Source organism: Perognathus longimembris, chromosome 15 (genome assembly GCF_023159225.1).
Source record: "Perognathus longimembris pacificus isolate PPM17 chromosome 15, ASM2315922v1, whole genome shotgun sequence".
Taxonomy (NCBI): Eukaryota; Metazoa; Chordata; class Mammalia; order Rodentia; family Heteromyidae; genus Perognathus; species Perognathus longimembris.
Window position 1 is genome coordinate 38,379,582 of NC_063175.1, and position 16,586 is coordinate 38,396,167.

General features: G+C 43.3%; 1 protein-coding gene across 5 annotated transcripts in view; it reads left to right on the forward strand.

The window, feature by feature from the left end:
• The window catches only part of Slc14a2 (solute carrier family 14 member 2), a 403,525-nt gene that overhangs the window by 375,821 nt on the left and 11,118 nt on the right, over positions 1-16,586 (forward strand). For 3 of the 5 annotated variants that reach the window (XM_048363015.1, XM_048363014.1, XM_048363016.1), the window contains 2 exons: positions 13,125-13,247; positions 15,490-15,572. In XM_048363015.1, the coding sequence (XP_048218972.1) occupies positions 13,125-13,247; positions 15,490-15,572 (206 nt within the window). Of the gene's footprint in view, positions 1-3,364; positions 4,096-13,124; positions 13,248-15,489; positions 15,573-16,586 lie in introns of those variants that run through there. The other 2 variants (XM_048363018.1, XM_048363017.1) reach the window with 2 other exon arrangements.

The following is a 16,586-nucleotide window of genomic DNA, read 5'->3' on the forward strand; positions in this document are numbered from 1 at the left end:
GATACAACTTCTAGTAATTTAAGCCATCCAAATTCAATGTCTCCCCATTCCCTTGTGTTGGTCGCCCAGGGCTATCAATGTTCACAACCATGTGGAATGACCTCATTCACTCATTCATCCAGAAGACACTGCATTAGGAACTATTAATGTGTTACTCAGCCCCCAGGACTGACAATAAGCCAGGAAAGAATCAGACCAGTCCCTGCCTTCAAGGAATTCATTTTACAAGGATGTGGTTTGCCTGATGAATAGACTCACCTTAGATAGAGGCAAAGCTGGTACCTCAAACTACACTGCTGACACACACTGATGTTTATAGCACCATTTCATTTTGAGGAAATTACCTGGTCAGTTTGGTCCTCTGTTTAGGAATGATTTCATGTATGATTTTTCAGAATTCCAAGAGAAATCCAGTGCCTTGTACCTCCTTGTCACCTGTTTCTATTACCTGCTACCCAAGCATTCCCAGCCATCCCTTCAACTCAGGCTTTAAATCTGTTAAAATGTAAACAGTCTTGAGAAAGTAACATAGTAAGCATGATCAGTCACTTGCATCTTAGGTGGAATAAATCATTTCTGAGAATAGGTGTGATGAAAAAGGAAGGGAGTGTACAAAGAAAACACAGGCAGCACATTCTGAGATAATCTTTGGCAGATATGAGCATGCAGAGATGAGGCCAGATAGGGTGGGTGAGGGGCTGCCATGCCCTTGTCTCATTGGGAATAGCAACGAGGCTGACCGTATATGCTTTAAAAAGAAGAAATAATCCCAGAAGTATGGAGGCAGAGGCAAAATTCAAGGCTAGCCTGGGCTATATAGTGAGATTCTGTGTCAAGAAGAAAAGAAGCAGGGGATGGGTGGGGTGAACATGGTAGTAAAAACCATAATCCCAGATGCAGAGTAGGCAGGGATGAAAGGATCACCATCTAAATCCCAGCAAAAATAACTCAAGCAGCCAGGCATAGGGGCTCATGCTTGTAATCCTAGCTACTCAGGAGGCTGAGATCTGAGCATCAAAATTTAGAGCCAGCCTGAACAGGAAAGTCCATGAGACTCTTATCTCCAATTACTCACCAAAAAATCCAGAAGTGGAACTGTGGCCCTGAGTTTAAATTCCAGTACTGTTAACAAAGAAAAGGAGGAGGGGAAGAAGGAGAAAGAAGGTGAGGAGGGGGTAGGAGGAAGAAAAGAAGTAGGGAAAAGGGAAAAAAGGAGAAAAGAGGAGGAGGAAGAGAAAGAGGAGGGAGAAATAATAGTGGCAAAAGCCATGGTTATGGGCAGTAGGAAATACCTACGCAAGAGTCAATTTTCTGTGATTAAAGAATACAGCAGAGGATCGGGATAAGGAAATAAGCAAGCAGAACTTGAATCAGTAGGGAGCAGGGCTCTGTCACAACACAAGTTTCCTGAGCAATGGTGTCCTAGAAGACTGAGTTCCTGGCTCCAGCAATGCTGGAGCTACTGCAAACCTGTGTGATACTTGCTTTGGATAGCAGGCTAGGCTAGACAAGGTGACCCCTCTACCCTCTGTCTTCCAAGTTTCTGTGATTCTATATAGCCCTGAGTCTTCCAGACAAGGAGGAAATATTACTAAGGTGACAAAAATATAAGGGTATAGAGGCCAAAGCTACCAGACCTATAGCTTTTCTTAAGGTGTAACTAGTTAGCCATCTGATGATTACTTTACCAAAATACCCAAAACGTTTGCTGACATAGGCAAGGAATCACTCAACTTGGCCTTGTCTTTGGCCTGTTTCTCCCACCCCTCTGTCCTCTGAACATTTCTTCTATTCACCTCTGTAAGATCCAGCCACCACTTACATCTTCCAGGCCTGTCTCTGTGCCTATATCAAACCAATGAGTCCCTGCTCGTTTGTGCTTCCTGTGTGAGTCTGAGCTGTTTTTAACTTGGGTCTTAAAGCTATCCCTAGGGACAGCTACCATCTGAAACCAGGTGGGGGAATTGCACTTTCCAGTGTGAGCATGATTTCTACTCGATAAACCACAGTCTCATTGGGCAATTTCAAAGACATTCACATTTTATGTGAGGTGGTGTTTTGTTATTTTTTTTTAACTTGCCTGGTTGTTCCTGCCCCTAGCCATTTGGATAAGATAGAGGAATCCACAGGGACCCCTTGTACCTCAAGTGGAACTAGGAAGGGGATGGAGAAGTGGATGAGAAGTCCTGATTAACCCTTGGTGAATTTACCACGAGGAGCCCCAGCCTCTTCCTACAGCTACATCAACTGCGAGAGCAAAAGATGAAGAAAGGATGCTGTGCTTTGGAGTACTTCTAGCTCTGAATTTCCTACACAGCAATGCTAGTCCTTTCTCCAGGAGGAAATCTGACCAAGCCAAGTAGAGTCAAATTAACCTCTATGAGGTTGGGAATGTAGTGTTGAAGGAAGCCATAGCAATTGTGAAGAAAACGTCATTCTGAAGTGAACCAGTCACTAGGCATAAATGGATCTGAGAGTTCCAAGTTTCAGTAGGGCCTCTTAGAGCCAAGATTTCATCTTGGCCTTCTGCTTTGGAAGGCAGCACTTGATTGTCCCACTCTAAATCTAGTGTATATCACTGGTAGATAACTGTACTTCTAGGAGCCACCGGTCCATTTAGCTCATGGGCCCAGTGTGAACTTCCTGGCTTCAAGGAGCCAATTTGATTGCCTATTGTTCACAAATGGCTTCTCCCTGTGATGCCTATGGCAGATGGATGCTTTAGGGAGTTAGAGTCATCTGGCTATAAGAAGTTCAGGAGCCCTGGTGGGGGGGTGGGGGGTGGAATAACAGAACAAGAGGGCAAAGTTCCAACCAAGAGATTAAGTGGCAGAGGATCACTTAAACCAGAGCAAGAGAGCAAAGAGCAAGCCAAGAGATTAAGTGGCCAAGGGACAAATCAAAGGGGAAGGTTCTAGTGTGGTCAGCAGCTTTCAACCAGCAGGAAGGCCGGTGCACAAGGAACTGGCCTAGTCTCCTTGCCTCTCCCTGGAATGCTGGGCCCTTTGAACTCCCCCACCCCCTTTGTTTGCTTTCCTTCCTCAGAAAGTCCTTTATGATCAGGACCCCTCTTTGGCAGTTCCAGATACCTGGCTTGGTGGGAAGGGGACCTTTGACGTCAAGGGCGAGTATGCCTACTGAGGTGGAGCTAATGTCCTTGGTGTGAGGTTTTGTTTCTGATCCTGGATGGGCCATCTCCCTCCAACGCTGAGTGTACATGACTTTGGGGATTGATGACCCATCATATTTGCAGAGCCAAACAAAACATATTTTCACTGGGCCCCTTCCCCAACTCCAGCCCTCCAGGGCCCATAGCTTCATGGGACTGGGGAGGGCAAGTGAACTTCCCTAATATATAAAGGCAAGAACTTTTCTGGACACTGGGGTTATTAGGCTGTGCTCTTCTTGATCTGAGAGGGGCAGGTTGAGCCCCCAGGACCCCAGTCAACAAGAGTTAGGAGTCCCAATCTGAACATTTCCACAGAATCAGAAAGACGGCATCTAGTATTGGGCTGTGCAAAAATTTCCATTGAGCTACTGATGACAACACAGCCTGTACTCTGCCTGTAGGAGAATTAAGGGAGATTATTGAGGTTGGAAAGCAAATTGCCCCCTAAGGAGACAACACTTAGATAATTATTTAAAGGCAAGGGTTGGAGCCAGAATTCTAATAAGTAGATATAACCAGAGAGACACCACCCTTTACGGAAAGCCACCTGGACGATCCAGATGGGGAGTCTATAGTGTCTGGACACCTCTTCCCCAGGGGAGTTAGTCCTCAGGCAAGAAGACTAGAACGAGAGAAGATTGCTGCAGAAGGGCATTTGTTTCTTCCTTCTCTCTCCTCCATGGTATCCTCTCTCAGCGGCAGCATGCACCACATATGGGGTTAGGGCATGCAAATTAGTAAATTTACAGGAAGTCCGAAAGGGGGTGGGCAGCTGGGCTCAGGCAAGTAAGAGGGTTCAGGTTTAGGAGAAGTCACAACAGCTGGACTCCAGAACCAAAGACGTCACCCAACTGGAAAGAAGCTCCTTCTCAAATCCTGATGGTCTAGAGCCCTCCAGTCCTGTGCAGAAATCTAAGGGAGCCCAGGTAAGAGATTCTGGGGGGAAGACAGCGAACCATGTAGAAGATCCCCACACACTAGGCAGTGGTTGGCTTCTCAAGGGGAAAAAAAATGTTTCTTTGTTTCACTGAGCTGCATCAGGGGAAGGCTATGGTGGACTGGGAAACTTCTTCAGAACTCTAGAAAGAATTTAGATCTAGCTTGAAGCTTCAAGCTAGAAGGGCTCTGAAATATTTATAGTTCAAGCCCTTTATTTTATAGATGAGGAAACCATGGCTTTCCCAGAGACTTAGCCAAGTTATTAAAGAGCCTGGCAAAGGTCCACGTGTCCTAAGGCACAACACTGGGCACTCCTCTTGCTCACCTGCTAATGGCCAATTGGCCTGCAAATTCCTTTTCCCATTCTCCTGCCCACTGGGTGAGTTTTCCCGTTATTTGTCATCCTTTCCACAATTCCGTGACCCACAGCTCTGACATTCTAGGGTCCCCAGAGCGGCACAGTCAGGAGCTGCTCTGAGACACAAAAGTCTGGCTGATGGGGTAGAGTTGAAGATCTTCCGCCAAGGAGCCATCACGTGCTGCTTCCTGGGCCAAGGCACCTGCTTCGAACCCCTTGACTCACTTGCTCAAATCCCAACCCTCCCAGAGCCACACCAATAGACCTGGACCATCCCTGTCTACTTCGGGCATTTCTTAACCATTCAGCTTCTCAACAACCTGTCTCCTGGGTACTCCCTCCTCTCTGGAAGACAGATCTGGACCATAAGGCCAACATGTCAATATACTGAAATTATTAGGACAGAGATTCTAGAGAGAATCTAGATCTGAGAAGCTTCAAGCTAGAAAAACTCTTTAAGTATTAAATAGTTTATATTTATAATATAAGCAATGCTTGCTAAGGAAAAGCTATTTTGCAAAACTTAGATTTACCTGTTCCCTCTACCCACTGTCAACATCCTGGGCTTGATGTGCCCTTTCTTTCAAATGTGTACAAATTCCATACTCTTCTGTATGATTGGAGGGAAAAGGTAAGTTTACCCTCAAGTGTCAACTCTGACCGGTTTTGCTACTGAGTTCCTGGATCCCTGTGTTGACAAGGATTCTGAAGCTGTGTCTAAACTTGTCAGGGAACAGTGCTGTAATCCACAGATGGCAAAAAGGGAGCATAGGAGAGGATGTGGGAGAAGAGAATACTGAAATGTTGCCTCAGGAGAAGAATTTAGCGTACAATTGCCAAGGCCTCTCAATGGGTGTCCCAAATGTAATAATGCACAGATGGTTGTTTTTAAGGCTTTTTTTTCTTCTTTGGAGATATGAAAAAATTAATAATTTCTAATTCTAAAAGTATCAAATCTCTGATCTCATTTGGAAGGCTCTAACTCTTTAGAATACTTACATTGAGGACTGGGAATATGGCCTAGTGGTAAAGTGCTTGCCTCATATACATGAAGCTCTGGGTTCAATTCCTCAGCACCGCATATATAGAAAAAGCCAGTAGTAGTGCTGTGGCTCAAGTGGTAGAGTGTTAGCCTTGAGCAAAAAGACGCCAGGGACAGTGCTCAGGTCCTGAGTTCAACCCCCAGGACTGGCAAAAAAAAAAAAAAAAAAACACCTAAATTGCAAAAACAAAGCATCAAATTCAACTACTATGTGGCTTCAATTAAGCCACATCTCTCTGAGCCTCAGTTTCCTTCTACTAGTGCCTAGACTCAAAAATTACTTGGTTATGGAAAAATTCATGAATCAAAGTCATTTTATAAGGTTGTAAAACAACCTAATAGTCAGCTATGGTGCCAGTTTTTGATGCGGGCAGTTATTGTCAGAACTTTCCAAATGATAACAGTGGTTTGTAACTTTTAAATATAAAAACTATTAATTACTTCATATGCCCAAACGAATATAAAATTCTACTACAATTTTTCCAGGCACTGGTGGCTCATACTTGCATGTAATGCTAGGAGGCTGGGATCTGAGGATCATGGTTCGAAACCAGCTCAGGCAGAAAAGTCCATGAGACTCTTATCTCCAACTAATCACCAAAAACTCTAAGTGTTGTGTGGCTCAAGTGGTAGAAGCACTAGCCTTCAATGAAAAAGAGTGTTCTGGCCTTTAGAGGACTCTCTAATTTCATTTGTGAGATCAGTATAAGGTATTATAGAATCTCATTTAAATTAGATTTCGACTCATTTCTTTTTATTAATGTCTTGCCCAAGGAATGAGCCAATGACACCAAAAGAAACAAATTTCAGGTGAGTCCATTGGCCAGCTAATGAGCTGTGTGGGAAAGAAAAGAGTTTAAGGAGCTTGAAATCGACCATAAGAATGAGGCTCACTTACTTCAGGGTTACAGCAACTTATTCACCACCTTCTTAAATATACATATGTATGTATATTTATGTATATATATATATATACATGTATATATATGAAGTCAGCTTATTAATTAAAAGGCTAGAGCTGCTAAATAACTTATCTAGAAGTGTTCCTGTCATCAAATCTTCCTCTTTATCACATCTTTCAACCCAGTTTCCAGTCCAGTTATATTAGGAAGACTTTAGGGAGATATTCTTGAGGAAAGGGAGCCATCATGTAAAGAGAATTGGATTCTAGAATATTTAATTAGGCTGTTGCATTCAAAAGCACAGTTGAATTGACAGGCCAAAACATTTAATGGAAGTGAGGTTTAGTAAAATAAATATTAGACTACAAGGCAAGAGACAGAGCAGACCTATGTAATGCCTAGTCTTTGCTGTATGAATAACTTTGAGGCTATGAGCAGATTATTTCTTTTTTTCCACATTTTTATTATCAAACTGATGTACAGAGAGGTTACAGTTTCATACGTTAGGCATTGGATACATTTCTTGTACTGTTTGTTACCTTGTCCCTCATACCCCCTCCCCCCTCCCTGAGCAGATTATTTCATCTCTCCAAGCATCCCCCATTTCTCAGTCTATAAATGAAGGGCTGAACTAGAAAATCCAAAAGCCTTTTCCACTTCTAAAATGTCAGCTAAATACAACTTCACAGAAGAGAGTGGTAATTCTATTTTCCACCAAGCATTTCTCTTTCTCACTTCTCTCTTTCCTTCTTTCTTCCTCTTTTTCTTCCTTCCTTCCTGTCTTTCTTTAATTCTCTCTTTCTTTCTTTCCTTCACACACATAATGCCCAGGAAATTACAAATCACAGTGCAAAGCTCAACACAAGAACATATCTATTCAAATTGTATCCAAAGCATAATAATAAAATTACTGGTTATAAAGACAATCAAATAATATATAGTATGCCTCTTCAAAATAAATAAATAGTCACTCCAGACTTAAAGCTAATTATGTTGTGTGTGGGTACATCCACAAACAGTAGGTCCAAGGAGTGGGCAACTCAGAGAGAGAGAACCAATGGGCATGACAGATAGTTCTCTCAAGAAAGTTGTAATAATACTCAATTTTTTTTATCACCAATCTTTTTTTAGCCACTGATGATGCTAATGGCTGGCATTTCTTTGTGTTAGAACTCAAAAGAGGCCCTGAGTACTTTACAATCACTACTTCCTAGCCAGGTGCTGGTGGCTCACACCTATTACCCTAGCTACTCAGAAGGCTGAAATCTAAGGATTATGGTTCAAAGCCGACCTGGGCAGCAAAAATTCATGCGACTCTTATCTCCAATTTAACATCAACAAAAGCTGGAAGAAGAGCTGTGGTTTAAGTGGTAAAGCACTGCCCTGAGTACAAGCCCTAGGACTGGCACACACACAAAAAAGGGATTCTGAACAAATGCTTCTGGCTGGAAAGTATTCTTTTTCTGAGTCGATGGGAACATCACTGGATTCTTGCCTACGAAAACACTGGCTAGTGGCAATCCTCGAGGGCAGAGACCGTGCCCCTGAAATGGTCTTGGACAGACCCCAGCGTGATGCTACATGAATTGGGACACTTAATAAGGCTTGTTAGACCAGGGGACAGCAGAAGTTCCTATGCAAGTTGGGCGTGCCAAGAAGCCACTCAGCTGCTCAAGGGTGACCCACGGGTTACTGAGGGCAGAGCTCCCCAACCGTGTGCCACAGCACACTTGCAGAAGTTCTGAGAGAGCTGGATTCATAGCCCTCCAGGCAGCCAGGTAGGGCCCCAGTAGCCCTAGTACCTGGGCCCAGCATCTGCACTAGGCCACATGACTGCTACTTTCTATGTATGCATTCCTCTTTTTTCTAATTTTCTGTGGTTATTATGAAGGTAATGTACACAGGGGTTCTAGTTATATGTCAGGTAAAAAGGATGTTTCTTTTTGGATAATGTCACTGCTTCCCTTACTCTCAATTTTTTCCTCCCACCCCACCCACAAGTTGTATGGTTCATTGCTGCATTGTATGTCATTGCTGCATTTATGTGTATTTCTTATGCTCCTATTTGTGTACACAATTTATACTTGGGATTTTTTTTTAGAAAAAAGAAAACAGTCTCACCTCCAAGTTTGCCTAGGGCTTTATGGCCAAATGAGGTAGACCTATGTAACATCTGGTAACCGGAACACATCTCATTGAGCTAGATTCCCAGTTCAATGCCCTGTTTTCTCCTCTTATTAACTGACCTCTTCTGGCTACTCTTATAGGCTGTCTGGGTTTCTGGTTGGTGGGTTGGCCATAGAAGGCTGGCCACGTTATTACTGAGTAACATCTATCCAGGAAACACTGGGAAAGATCAGCCAAAAACCTACAAGAGTCAGCCTATGAAAGCCTCTCATCTCTACTTCAATATTTATCAAGCATTTAACACTTACCATAAGATTTATTTTATTTTTAGTATTCCAGTTCTTGGAATAGCCAATAGCTACTGGCTAACAATAGCCAATATAGCATTGCTTATTATACAATTCAGTAGTTAAAAATCCATAGAATAACCATCCTTATTAATTTATTCGCAAAGCAATTCAGCCTGCCTACTGTGTGCCAGCTGTGTGGGAGGTACTAGAGATGCCTTGAGAAATTTGCCATGGGAAATCCTGGCTGTCAAAGAACTCACCACTGGACAAAGGGAGAACAAATATAGTAGTGATAGTCACTAGACACTATGTTGAAAACAAACGATGCAACTCGTGGTTAGGGAGAGAATGGGGAAGGGGTGACATTGTTCAAAAAGAAATGTACTCTTTACGTAACTATAACCCCTCTGTACATCACCTTTACAATAACAATAAATAAATGAGAAATAAAAAGAACTCAACTCACCACTAGGTACAATCAAGAACATACAATTCACTCTCTGGTAGGTAAGAGTCAGTGCAGATGGGTGTAAAATACCAGATGCCCTCTAAAGATAAGCCTGGTACAAGGGACCTACAGCTACCAAAGGTAAGTGTCTTCTCCATAGAGCTACCTGAAGTGTGAGCACTGTGAAGTTATTTCCCAGAGAATTTCACAAGCATGATTTCCGTGTATTACATGAGAAAGAAATAGCAGCTGTCCCTGTGGATATCCTGCCACCACTTACAAGTTGAGTGTGCAAGGTTAGTTCTTCAGGAGCTGCTGATTGCGTTGTGGGGCATCACTTGCCTGCAAGTGAGGAAACATGTCAGTGAGGTTCATACGACTTGCAAAATGCCAGGCAAAAGTTAGTCACTTCTGGTTTCCAGCCAGCGTTGTTTCCCCACCATACCAGTGGTACATCTCATGCCTACAGCAGTTGCTAGACATATTCATGATAGTCCTGAAATTGTCCTTGATCCATTATGAAAGGCTTCAGAATTGGTCCCAGAGGCCAGGGTTAAATCGTTATCACCTTTCATTATAAGGGTTATCACAGCCTTGGCAAAGCTGGTTGTTTCATCGCCATTCTTTTGTGGTGGCACCTGTTTCAACTTCTCATTCTCAACTCTTGGCCAGCACAGCTTTACCTCAGCCTTTCTGAGTGGTCTATACTTCAGCACTTCAATATTGCCCATACAAGAAGGCTGCCTTGCCAGGCACTGGTGGCTCATTCCTATAATCTTGGCAACCCAGGAGGCTGAGATATGAGGATCGTGGTTCAAAGCCAGCCCTAGAGGGAAAGTTCATGAGACTCTTATGTCCAATAAAGTACTCAGAAAAAGCCAGAAATGGCACTGTGGCTCAAGTGGTAGAGTGGTAGCTTTGAGCCCAAAAAGGCTCAGCGACAGTGCCCAGGCCCTGAGTTCAAGCCCCAAAGAAAGCTGCCTCTTGCTTAGTTTGATATTGTTTGGTTTAATTTTAGCTTTGGTTTAGTTCTTGAGTTTCAGTATTAGGATTTGAACTCAAGGCTTTGAACTAGTTAAGATGCTCTACCATCTGAAACATACCCTACCCTGCTTCTCATTTTTTTTCTCAAATTTTTATTATCAAACTGACGTACAGAGAGGTTACAGTAGCTGCTTCTCATTTTTATTTCTTGAGGCTGGGCCATCAACTAACTGTCAGGATATGTGGCGATTTGTGGTCCTGAGTCATATTCCTGGGCTCTGAGCCGGGACAGAATCTGTAATTCTGATTGTGAAGAATCAGAGAGGGCAGGCTGGACCACCAGGCTTACGCAGCTATTGCCTCACAAGCAGTCTCTCACCTAATATCAGCCCCAGATCCAGCAGTAAAGCTAGCGCTCTCTCTCTCTATCTCTCTCTCTCTTTCTATGACAAACTCATGAAAAAAATCATATATATGTGTGTATAGATGTATATATATATATATATATATATATATACATACATATATGTGTATATATATTGCCAGTCCTGAGGCTTGAACTCAGCGCCTGAGCACTGTCCCTGGCATCGTTTTGCTCAAAGCTAGCACTCTACCACTTGAGCCACAGCCCCACTTCTGGCTTTTTCTATATATGTGGTGCTGAGGAATCAAACCCAGGACTTCATGTATATGAGGCAAGCACTCTACCACTAGGCCATATTCCCAACCCTAAAAAAAATATGTTTTATCAACCACAACTTTCCATGTTTATATGGCCAGTCATTTGAAAAAAAAAACACAACAATACCTTGGGTTATTAAACTGAAATTCTCTCTTCATACTTAGAAAGAAATAGAAATTCATAAATGCCCTTTTTAGTAGCCTTTGCTATCTAGAACCAAATCTTGGGCTAAAGAGAAAACGTCTCTAAGCAGGCCTGTGTTGTACAGTTCAGTGCAGCCCTGGGGCTTGAGAGAACGGTGATTGAGAGTCAATGATGGGAGTGAAGAGACCCACTGTGGCTCCTGACTCTGCTGTGACTCGGGAACTATGGGTTTGGGTGAGCCTATCTCTCCAGGGAAGTGGACTAGTATTCTGAAACTCACATCCAGTTCTGAGTTTATGATACCAAGGTCAAAATATAGACCTGCCAATGAGGTGCAGGGGGCAGCTGGCACCTGACATGAGAAGCAATGGCTCAACAGAGGTACCTTTCTTCCCTAGAGGTACCTAGAACTGGCACTGTGAGTGAACTCCCTGCTTTGCCAGGTAGTATACAGCCACCGCCTCCATAGACCCTCCATAGACCCTGTCTTTTGGCCATAACAGTGTCCATCAGAAGCATTTCAAGCACAGTTGAAAGAGCCAAATGAACTCACTGAGAAAGTATGTACTCCCATTTTGCCTCTGGGTAGTGGGTTTCCAGCATTTCTCCCGGGCTTTAATTTGATAAAGTTGTGCACATATGTTAAAAAAAAAGAAAAGAAAAAAAATAGATTATTTTAGGGGAGATGTAGGTGTAGAATTATTGCTTATGTCATTTCTTAAGCAGTTAATGCTCTTAATGCTTAAAAGAAGGCTAGCATTGTTTGCACAAAAAGTTGGTGATTCCCTCCCCCAAATAGTAATGAAATTACTTCTGTTGAGTAAACTTTTTATGTCATCTTATAATAAAAGCTGCAAAAACCCTTTGTTTCTATTTATAATAAAAAATGCTTTTCTATATGTACCCTTGATAACAGATTTTGAAGAAATCATGTAAGATGATAAAGCATTTAAATGGTACAATAAATGTAAAAGAAATTCAGTTTAAAAGAACATTTGTTTTTACATTAAATGTTTATTTGAAATCAAATGATTTTGTACATAAAGCTCAATAATATAAAAAGTGTGTACATTTAATAGTGTGAATATGTTCTACTATTCTAGGTAGCCACTGAGCCTTCTGATTCTGGTTTACAAAACAGATCTCCAGGCAGAGCACATTTAACCCTCGTGCTTTAGAGATTCCCAAAAAGTCCAATTAGCAGACCATGGGTGGGACTAGAGGCATGTCCTTTCACAAGTGATTTGATGCCAGCTATTACCACCTTGAGAAATATTGTGTCTACTGCTAACTGTCCACCCCATCATGTGGCCATTGAAGACAATGTGATACAGAAGGGGGTTTCTTGTAACTGAGAACATAGTCCAAACTTGCTTCTCCATAGATTGGTACTTGTCAAACTTCAATACACACACAGACTTTACTTGGAACCTTGTCAAAATATAGATGCCAATTCCATCACTCTGGGCTAAAGACTGGGATTTTACATTTCTAACAGGCTTCCCAGTTGATGTTAATGCTGGTCCTGGGACCAGGATTTGAGTAGCAAGATTTTATATCAGTATTTCTCGGCCTAAGCTGAATATTAGAGCCATGGAGATTAAAACCTTTAAATCTCTTTAACTGGTATGGAACAGGGCTTGGACAACATGGTTCAAGCATCCAGGTAATCTGATATACAGCCAGCTTTGGCACTCTGCCAAAGGTTGGGTCCAAGGTATTGGCTGAAGGGTCAGCCCAGGGGCCATTCGTTCCTGTTAGTGCAAGGTGTCATTAAATGAGTTTAAGTCGGGCTCAACCATCTCTTGACCCAGAGGTAACTTTGGTTCCTACGGGAGAGGAGGTAGAAGTTGTAACAAGAGAAATGGAGCCACATGGTATGTCACGTAAGGACTGATCAAGCTACTCCCTCCGGCTTTCAGGCTGCCCTGCACTCTCCACTCCAGCTTCTTCTGGCTGTATTCTTCCTGGCTGTCTGCTTGGCTCTCAGGGGTGTAGACCAGGTAGGACACTGACCTGTCTTTTCTTGCCCTGGTTAGGCAGCAGTGGGGAGCAGCCGCCCACAACAGGCCCCAAGGCTGAGGAGGGCTCCGAGGCAGTGCTCCCCAGGCGCAGGAGTGTGTTCCACATCGAGTGGTCATCTATTCGGAGGAGGAGCAAAGGTGTGCACACCCTACCTCTCTTCTCAGCCCCCCAGTCTCCTGTTCTAATGGGCAGGAACAATGAGAGTCCCTTTTTTACAGGGTGGTGGGGGACCCACGGGAGTCAGGGGAGGTTCCCTCTCATACCAGAACACTGACCAAATCCACAGTTCCCCTGTGCTGCATGTGATCACACCCGTAGATGGATGGGGGTTGTGACTAGGGACAGGCAGTGGGCCAGAGCATCTCAACTTGACCACACAGGGGAACTACCGGCATCTCATCCCCCAAGATCTATGTAATTCATCAAGAGAGCAGTCTGGGCCAGCCTCAGAATCCTTGAGAGAGCTTTGTGAGATTCTCATCTGAAACTAAGTCAAAAGCCACTGTTTATGCCAGCGTGCAGTAGTTGACGCCTGTAATCTCAGCACTCAGTTGGCTGAGGCAGGAAAATCACAGAGTTCTTCCTAGGTAGCAAGACCCTGCCAAAAAGAAATCATAACATAAACTGAACCACTAGTGTAAGAGGCTAGAGATGAAAACATATCACCTAAGACAATGATAGTGGTGTCCAGAACAAGCGAACTGGAGAAGGGGAATGATGGAAGGGCTCCCAAAGGCCAGGACCAGGGCCCAGAGGACAGCAAAAACTCAGCAGTTGAAAAAAGCTAGAAACGTGGACTTGGAAGCCGAGGTCACGTTCTGGCAAACAGGAAGAATCTGGAGCTGCAGGTGGGGAGTAGCCTCATGAAGGCAGGAGAGAGGAGCAGACTACTTCCAGCCAAGCCCAGAGAAAGGAGCGAGTCTTCCCAGAGGCACACAGCTAACAGATGCGACTTCTGAGTGGGTCAGTATCTACTCACAGCTCATGCCTCCCAGAAGACGCTTTAAATGACTGTCTTCTTCCAGTTTTCTAATCTCATCATTTCACATAGCTCAGCCACACCAGAGCCAGGGGCCTTGAAGAGCTTATGGGAAAACCTACACAGTAGAGAGCGAGTGACAGGTACTTCAGGGGTCTCTCAAGCCCCGGAGCTTGTCTTTGATAGTGTGAAAGAGCACAGTTTGCCTCAAAAGGTCAACAGCCTCCCTCTTGCCATCTCTTACAGTAGTGGATGGGGTGAGGTAGGAGAGAGTAAAGTACAGCGTCGCACACAGGACTCAGGGAGTAGATGACTGGACCTGGCAGGCAAAGCAAGCTAGGAAGCTCCAGAAAGAGCAGCAGGTCTGTCAGGAACACCCACACCCACACCCACCTCTCTCTCTCTTTCTCTCTCTCTCTCTCTCTCTCTCTCTCTCTCTCTCACACACACACACACACACACACTCTAGAGGAATTCTATCTGCTTCCTACTCTTCCTTTCAAAGCTTTCGAAATTAATTTGTTGCTCCTACATGTTCCAATCACACTGGCATTTGTTGCCCCAGCTCCTTCTGAAGAAGCATCCCTTCTAGTGCTTGCTTAGGCACCATTCACAGGCATGAACAGCCAATTCAATCTGAAAATAGTGGACAGAGCCTGCCATTCTCACACTTGACCACAGGAGGGAACCAGAGCACCAAGACTGAACCTTCCAAGGACCTCATGTTTTTTTATATGGCAATCCTTAATGAAATTGGTCACGCTTAAAGTCATCCATCATAGCTAAGAATGCTTAGAGTCACATTACAAGAGTTTTCTAGAATTACAAGGACATACCAAAACGTGTTTGAAGTAGCTCCATAGATATCATTTATTCTGATCCAAACTTCAATTGCTATTAAAATGCTAAAATCACACAAAGAAAGGGGGAGGAGGGGTAGAACAAAGACCATAGAGCCGGGGATCTATCTGGCTGGTGAGAGTCATGGCCAAGTTTAAACCTAGATCCTGCATGGCTCCCACTTCCCTCTCTGTACACTTACAAGTTCTCCTTGCCACCAAGGAGAAACAGCCCTGGATTCTGGGATCACAGACAAATCATTTTTCCCTCTGGGATGCTGTTTCCTCATCTAAAAAAAACATGGGGGTTGAGCTAAATCAGGGCTTTTTAATTAAGGATCATTGAAGTCTCTGACCTGTATTCCTCAAGGGGAGGATTTAAATAGACTTCTTATCAGAAAAGGAAAAGAGGGGACTTTTCATCTACAAGATTATAGGTTTTATATTTCCTTGTGAAATAGGAAATGAACAATAGTCTAACCTGAATCGTGCAAAAAATCACTTCCAAGGTGCCAGAGTAGAGGTGTCCCAACTAATGATTCTCCTTCCTTCCAACTCCAGTGTTTGGGAAAGGCGAGCACCAGGAAAGACAAACCAAAGAGTCATTCTCCTCTCTCTACCGGAAGCCAGCAGTGGAGCTGCTTGTGAGTACTACCTGGCCCGTCAGGGACAGAGCTTCCAACAAACTAGTGGAGCTGAGAGCCATCAAGGAGGCTCTGGTTGTAGGCAAAGTTTACTCGAATTCATATTTTCAGTAATATAGTTATTTGGATTTTAAAAAGTCTATTTTTGCCAGTTTACTTTGTGAACTTTCTAGTTCCTTTGAATTGTATATTATCAGGTTTCTCTCAAATCAAATATTAACGAAGTAAAACTCAATAATTTTCAAAGACAGCATTTTATTTGTTCAATTTCTGACTGCTAGGTTTATGAACAATTAAAATTTAAAGACTAGACATTAGGGAGGAGGAGCAGTTTCTTCTAAAAAATGTAGTATAATGAAAGTAACATTTTATTTATTTTAATTTTTATTGTCAAACTGATGTACAGAGAGGTTACAATTTCATACGTTAGGCATTGGATACATTTCTTGTACTGTATGTTACCTCCTCCCAAAAGTAACATTTTAAAAATGCTGGGTGCCAGTGGCTGATGCCTGTAATCCTAGCTACTTAGGAGGCTGAGATCTGAGGATTGTGGTTCAAAGCCAGCCCACGCAGGAAAGTCTGTGAGACTCTTATCTCCAATTAACCACCAGAAAACTGGAAGTGATTCTGTGGCTCAAGTGGTAGAGGACCAGCCTTGAGCTGAAGAGCTCAGGGTCAGAGCCCAGGCCCATAACCATAAAAGAAAAAAAAATAGGTAAATGAGACAATTCGGGGGGGGGGGGGAAGCACTAGCAGACAAATGAAAAAATAAATAAGTCTAAACATCCATGGTGAAATCTTAACTGTACCATTTGACCTTGATCTTTGCAAATAAAAACTTCTGCATGGCCGAGTCCTCCTGCACAGAGGTGTGATCTTATACGTCACAGTGGTTTCCAGTACTGGATGAGCTGACATGCCAAACAAAGCAAAAGGTTCTAATCCAAAGAAACAGACACCATTACATCATAGTAAAAAAAAAAAGTGTAATTTTGGCTTGGTTCTTGAGGG